The following is a 7,686-nucleotide window of genomic DNA, read 5'->3' on the forward strand; positions in this document are numbered from 1 at the left end:
TTTTTTTATTAAAAACTACGATAGATTTGAAACACTAATCAGACTTGTTGCATTTTATTTCTAAAAGAAGTACAATTAGTTTGAGTCATTATAGTTTACATCGGTTTATTGTTAAAAATAATAATAAAAAATAGTTTGATTATCATTTCATGCAGTTTATTTTAAAAAGTGATGTGAATGTTCTTTAGCATAATTTAATTTGTTTCTGTTTTAGATAAAAATGTCATTGCGAATCCGAAAAATTGTGGGCTTAGTCCAATCATCCGAAATTTCTGAAAGGGAAAAAGTCTCTAATTCAACGCCTGGAGAAACCTTATCGAATATTGATAACGACGCAGTAAGTAATTAAATACCTACGTTTTTTTTTCATTTAAAGCGTGCTACTCACACACCTGCCGCAGGGACAATCTGGCCCGTTACACGTAGCCCTACCAGTAAGTTATTGTCCCCACCGGTAGGACTAAGTAAAATTTAATGTATTTAATGTAAGTTTAGTCCTACCGGTAGGGACAACAGTCCCTGCGGCAGGTGTGTGAGTAGCTCGCTTAACATGGGCACAATGTATAAAAATTTATTATTTTTTCAGCTGCCTAAAAGTAAAAATGTGAACCTGTGCGACAGTGGATCTTCGTTGATTATAAATAATTTAACAATAAATGAAAGTCATTCAAACGATACAGAAGTAAGGTTTTACTTATTGCAAAATCTGATATTTTTGTGTTCACTTATTGTATTATATTATTACCAATACTAAATACCTAACTATTTTCCAGAAACCAACAGAAAAAGACGAGCTACACCCTATGCGGGATTCCCCCCAGAACGATGTAAGTTAAATGTTGCCACTTTTTCTGCTCGTATTATGATAATTAATTCCATAAATTACCATCGATAACTTACTTAAACAAAATTACAGGATCCTCAACTATGTACCTCGGTTGAAACTGAAGTGTTGATAAATAAATCGCGGCCTAACATTGAAATCAAAATAAATCTTGTACCGGAGTACGACAGTGACAGCTTTTCGTATGAAGACGAGAAAGAAAATACCAAGGTAGTTGAAGAAATGAAGCTACCGTCGAGACGGATTTCTTCTTCTTCAAGTTCACCATGCTCGTCCTCGTCGTCGTCCTCATCATCGTCGTCGTCTTCGTCTTCGAATTCATCTCAAGAAATTTCAACCGAGCCAACTGGAGAGAGCGGCAAGTCACAGGGTCACTTAGCTTCAGCCATTATACGCACGGCTACTGAATTAGAAGAAGATAATAGTATGGAGAATACAGAGCGAAGCGATTACAGATCTGATGTATGTGATATAATATGAAATAATTAATTAATTTTCTCTTTTAATTTATTTCTTATTTAATTAATTAATAAAAATATTCCTCTTTTAGACTTCGAATGCCACTGGTTCACGAATACGAAGATCTTGTGCGATGAACTCTTCAATAACCATTTATTCTCCTATGTACACTGATGAAAGCGACTTAGATGACGACGTGGATGATCCTAATTTCGATTTTGAGGACAGATTCGGAAAGATTTCTCAGCACAGAAAAAAGAATTTCCTAATTCCATCATGCTCGGATTCTTCAAGCTCTGATATTGACACTGCAACACAGAGTTTAAAAAAAAGAGGTCTTAAGAGGGTAAAAAATCCTGCTAAATGGAGACAAAACAGAGTAAAAAAGATGCGTAACGAAGGAAGAGCTTATGTGTCAATGTCTAAAACTCGCAAAAATAAGCCCTCACGTTGTCTCAAGACTCCCTGTAATGAGAAGTGTAAATTAAAATGCATAGACAAAATAGACACTCAGGGAAGATATGAAATTTTTGATAAATTTTGGCAACTTGGTGATTTAAATAAGCAAAGAGCATTCATAAAAACTTGTATGGTTGATATAGAACCTAAATATAAATATACTAACGCCCAAACTCCCCGTCGCCCCAATAAGGCATTCTACTTGACACTGGACAATAATAGAATTAGAGTGTGCAAAACTTTTTTTAGAAGTACTTTAGATATCAGTGATAGAATGATTTACACCATCATAACGAACACAAATGAGATGGGCTTCATAGAGGAGAAACGTGGCAAACATGGCAATAACGAAAAATTGGATCCTGAATTATTAGCTGAAATCAGAAAACACATTGAATCTATTCCTCGAATAGAAGGACACTATGTTAGAGCTCACAGTACAAGAGAGTATATTGAAGGAGGTAAGACAATTAAAGATTTGTACAGAGACTTTACAGGATTGCAAACTAAAAATAATAAAGAGGTTGGTAACTACATTGCTTACTATAAAATTTTTACAACAGAGTTTAATTTAAGTTTTCACAAACCAAAAAAAGACCAATGCGACCAATGTGTTGCCTATGCAAACTTAAATGGTAATGAAAAAGAAAAAGAAGAAGAAAAGTATCAAATACATCTTAAAGAGAAAGAACTAAGTAGGAAGGAGAAATTGAATGACAGGAGAAATGTAAACAATGAAAATAAAGTCGTAATTTACGATTTAGAAGCCGTATTGCAATGTCCCAGAGGTGACACTTCGGCTTTTTATTATAAAAGCAAGTTGAACAGTTACAACCTGACATTGACCGAACTCAATAATAAAGAAGGCAAACATGCATATGACAATGTTTACTGTTATTTCTGGACTGAGTCAGATGCAAAAAGAGGAGCGATTGAGATTGGGTCGTGTGTCTGGGAATATTTGAAAGGCATTAGTTCTGATGGAGAAGCTGCGAAAAACATAATATTCTACTCCGACAATTGCTGTGGACAGAACAAGAATAAGTTCATTGCGGTTGCAAAGGTTTATAAGGTTTTATATATGTATGCTGTGTATTATTTAAACATAAACAGTATAACTCATAAATTTTTAATTAGGGGCCACACCCAAAATGAGGCCGATAGTGTACACAGTCTTATAGAAAAAGAGGTCAAGAAAAATCTCAAGTCTGGCCCTATTTACACTCCAGACCAGTATATTGCCTTAATCAAAAACGCAAAAAAGAGTAGTCCAGCTATAAGTGTTCATGAAATGAGTTTCAACTCATTCTCAAATTTAAAAGAGTTACAAGAGGAGTGGGGGTATAATTTCAGTACCAACACAAATGGTCAAAATGTTATGTGGAATGAAATCAAACATTTAAAAATTACTAAAAGCGATCCATTTACATTTTGTTACAAAACGTCTTATTATGACAGTGAGTATAAAGAAGTGAACGTTAGAAATAAACGAAAGAAAATGATACCTCTCGAAGAAATAACGATTAAACAAGTATATTCTAAAAAACAGGAACTAAGCGCAAATAAAAAGAAGGACTTAAAAGAGTTAATAACTAAAGGATTAATCCCCTCATATTACGCAAATTTTTATAATTCCATTTTTTAATAAGATATCGTTACATACTGGTTTGTGATTGACATCCTAAATAAAATGTAATCACAATCATATAAAAAAAACGACATCTTATTAAAATTCGGATTTTTTTTTACTAAATGTTTATTGATTATTTTTTAAATCTATTCTTAAGAATTATTTTTGATCTCGTTTCTGCCAATGAATATTATAATATTACTAATACGTAATACCCGACCCCGCGGCAATTTTCAAATATCCCTACTTAACGGATACCTACGTCATCATAACTGCTATCTGTATGCCAAATTTGAGCCCGATAGATCAGTCAGTCAGTCATGTTTTCCTTTTAAATAAAATTATTGTTTCATTACTGTCAATATTACAGAGTTCTAAGAGAAATATTATTTACTGATTGTGATTATAACTGCTGCATTCCTAAGTGATCTCAATATTATTAAGATAATAATATAATAATATAAGAGAACAAGACTGCTATTATAAAAAAATAATAAAGGTCTTTTATAATGCTAAGCAAAGTTCATTTTTAATTATTTTTTGTTGATTTTGTATTAAGATTTCAATAAAATTATTATAAAAATAAAATGTGTTTCTTATTATATTTAATTATTAAATTTATTTGTAAAGATATTTACAAGTTAGTAGTCAGGTTATTATATTCTAAGCCCCTAACTTTTTATATAGGTACCTTAAATTACAGATCAATTCATAATTTTATCATTGATTTAACATTAAATAGAATTAAACCTAAGTTATTATAATAATTGACTTTTTTGTTAGTGTTAAACAGTAATAACTCCTAAAGTCAAATATTGTCATTTTATATTTTACTAATAAAGTACATTATATCCTAAAGTTTAATACATAATATCAGTTTTTTTAAAACAAAACTGTAATAATAAGTTTTGTGTTAAGTCGAAATTTAAAAATAATTTTTCTTTTTAATCAAAAACAGAACTAAGTCACTAATAGTATTTTTAAACTTAAATATCTTATAAAATATGCTTAACACTAGATATTTATAAATATAAATTGAAAGAATATTTTATTCACAATGCGTGAAACACCTTTACATCTCTGTAGAATGTCCATATTTAAAAATATTCTTCAAAACATAGTTGACGCCAAACTTGCAAAACTTTAACTGCAATTTCCCAACAATCATGATTTTTGAGTTATTTCAGTTTATTATTAAAGGAGCGATATGTTTATATTTGTAAAAATAAAATAAACTGTTCAGTAGACTCAAATCAGTGTTTGATTTTTAATTATAAGTTTAAATATGGAGTTCTACAAAATAAACACCAAATCAATCAATATATTATAATGTTGAAATTTTTATTGGTTTGGATATGTGTTTATTATTACAATTGATATTTTGATGTTATTCTTGTACTTATATTTTTCTTGTCTTTTGTTTGTATCTATATTGTTATTCCTGTCTGTTTATGTTTTTCTTATGTTTATAAATGTAACTTGTTTTTGGCCGATGTTATCAAGTTTTGGTAGTAGGTCCTAATAAAAAAAAAAAATATATATTATAATCATACTTACTTTTAAAGAACTCTTGACAAGACGGTTTGGTCGAATGACAGTGCTACGAAAACTCTTTTTTTTTCTTTTTTCCTCAGTGCCATATCAATATTTCATCCTTTTAACTGAGTATTAACACTTCGACAATATTAAAAGTTTTAAAATCGCCGGAAAAACATCCAATGATAAATTCGTAGAGTAAAATACAAATTCACGAACATTAAAAATGACTTGAAACCTAAAGACAAAAACGGTGAAATATATAATTTTTCAATGACTCTGATAGTATTGCTAATCTGAATGTTATTTGGAATTAACCACTTTTTTGGATATTTGTCATGCACTAATTTAATTCGGCGGCCTCCATGGTGTAGTTGTCAAGACATTTGGCTCACACATGGAAGGTTCCGGGTTCGATTCCTGGTGAGAACACAAAAATTGAATGTGATTTTTCTTTTCTTTTGTACCGTGCTGTAATTCACCACTGAATTGAGCCTCACGGCCTGTTGTGGTGCCAAAAAAAACAGTCTTGTAGAAAAGTCCTGGGATTAAATATAACAGTTTAAATAAAAAAAAATAAAAAAACGAATTCTTTCTATATTTTTATGTATATGGCAATGTGTTGATCATCATTGTATGACTTTCGGATTCTGAAATAACGTTCTGGACATAACAAGATTCCAGCAAGTTTTGTCAAAACTTGTCTCTTCAAATTTGACATAACAATATTCCAGCAACTTTTGATAAAAACTTGTCGCGTCAAATTTTCCTTTTCGACCTTCCATCAATCTTAAATCAAGTTTGTACCAAGTTTCACTGCTATCTGGGGGGCATGGTTGACATGAAATATTTATTTAAAAGGGTATTTTTACACTAGAATATTTTTCATAGTCCCTGAACTAGTACCTGAAGCGTAAGACTGATCATCTTACCTACATGTAACAAAAATGATCAAGAAACACTTTAGTGTACCAATGCAGTGCCCTATACACCATAAGGTACGGAAACGGAAAAATTATGATGATTTCATAGAAAACATTTAATTTTTTAAATGGCCGTTTAATCACTTCATGAGTAATATTTTACTATTTTCGTCCATAGCGCACCACCTCATTTCAATCCATAGGGCACTGTTAAGTAATAAAAATTTCACCCTTCTCACATAAATTTTCCTTTTAGCATCACAGGTCGAAAATTTTGGCCCATAAGGCACTGCCTCACATTTTGAATAAAACAATATTGACTTATTAAGATATTATTAATTTTTGTTGTAGTTTGTGCTTTTTGGCGTCTCTTAAGTGATTATTTTTCATGTTTTGTAATCAAACTCAATACTCATTATTGCGCTTGGCATGGCGTATGGCAACGTTACGTGTGTACGAGGGACGACCCAAAAAAAACGGAAATTTCGTCATAACTTATTTTTAAAAAATATTTTTCACCAAATTTTGATCACTTTCTAAATATTCTCCCTTGACCACAACGCACCTTTGCAAACGATTCGTCCATTGTTCAAAACATTTTTTAAATTCCCTTATTGGGATGTTCTTTAGGCCTTCCAGCGATTTTTGTTTTACCTCCTTCACAGTGGCAAAACGCTTTCCTCTCATGTCCCTTTTGAGTCTGGGGAACAAAAATAAATCATAGGGGGCTAGATCCGGTGAGCAGGGGGGGGGAAGGGGGCTGACCAATTGGTGTCATGCCGTTTTTGGTCAAAAACTGCTTTATGGGTAGAGCGGTGTGGGCCGGCGCGTTGTCTTGATGGAAAGACCAGTCGCTTGTGTGCCAAAAATTTGTCCTTTTCTTCCGGATACTTTCCCTCAATCTTTTCAAAACCCCTGAATTGAACTGCACGATATTCCAGACATCTCACAAAGTTGATCAATGGTTCGACGACGGTCTTCACGAACGAGAACATTGATTTTGTCGATGTTTTCGTCAATTCTTGACGTTGAGGTGCGTCCTAAACGGGGTTGGCCTTCAATTGACATTTCTCCATTTTTAAAATGTGAAAACCACTCGTAGACTCTGGTTTTACTTAGGGCAGAATCCTCTTAAGCATTACGATAGTTTTCGCGGCTGACTTCCCCAACAGGAAACAAAATTTCACAGCCGCGCGGTCTTTTCGACAATCAGCCATTACGTTTTCGGCGACATGGAAAAAGTTGTTTCACTAAAAAAATTCCCACAGACGAACTGATACACTCACAGCAACAGAACTTCGCACACTGACTCAAAAGACGTGTTTCCAATGAACATCGGATCGTAAAATGGGTACCTCTACACTCCCTCCCCACCACAGTGCGATTCCCGTTACTTTTGGGTCCCCCCTCGTATTTTGTAAAATTGAATCATCCGTAAACATATACCCGGAAGGTAAATAAATAAAAGACTGTTAATTGAATTTTGAACAATATTTTTATTAAATTTAAAGGAAAATATTACAAATAAGACAATATGACTTTTAAAATGTGCAGTTACTTGTTGTATTTACCTGAAAGAAACAATAAACTTATAATACAAAAAATACAGGTACTCATACAGTTCCATACTAAGAGGATCTTCTATTTCCATACATAAATATTATATTTCTTCATTCTGGATAAACGAAAATTCGTTAGTAGTCACTTTAGTTGCATAATGAGGAACTTCAGCCCTACGGGAAATTGGATACAATATTGTTTTTCTTGCGCGGGGTAAAAATTAGAGTATTAAATTGGACTGCAAAGTTTCTCGAAAATGTACGGAAAAAATAATT

At 32.4% G+C, this 7,686-nt stretch overlaps 1 protein-coding gene across 1 annotated transcript; it reads left to right on the forward strand.

Moving 5' to 3' along the window:
- Nucleotides 1-278: 278 nt before the first annotated feature.
- On the forward strand, nt 279-6,849 carry LOC148277367 (uncharacterized). Its single transcript, XM_088232962.1, has 6 exons — nt 279-337; nt 587-682; nt 774-827; nt 917-1,306; nt 1,395-2,489; nt 6,793-6,849. Exons 3-6 carry the CDS (start codon nt 804-806, stop codon nt 6,847-6,849), a joined length of 1,566 nt encoding a protein of 521 aa, XP_088089088.1. The 5' UTR covers nt 279-337; nt 587-682; nt 774-803.
- The last annotated feature ends 837 nt before the right edge of the window (nt 6,850-7,686 follow it).

Source organism: Micrasema longulum, unplaced genomic scaffold (assembly GCF_059751315.1).
Source record: "Micrasema longulum isolate JH-2025_06_02 unplaced genomic scaffold, ASM5975131v1 h1tg001044l, whole genome shotgun sequence".
NCBI classification, from domain to species: Eukaryota; Metazoa; Arthropoda; class Insecta; order Trichoptera; family Brachycentridae; genus Micrasema; species Micrasema longulum.

Bases quoted from the DNA above. Each gene is read 5' to 3' on its own strand.
- LOC148277367 (XM_088232962.1), top strand. From the start codon at position 804: ATGCGGGATTCCCCCCAGAACGAT. The intron at 828-916 runs GTAAGTTAAATG...ACAAAATTACAG, and splicing joins GGGATTCCCCCCAGAACGAT to GATCCTCAACTATGTACCTC. The intron at 1,307-1,394 runs GTATGTGATATA...TTCCTCTTTTAG, and splicing joins GAAGCGATTACAGATCTGAT to ACTTCGAATGCCACTGGTTC.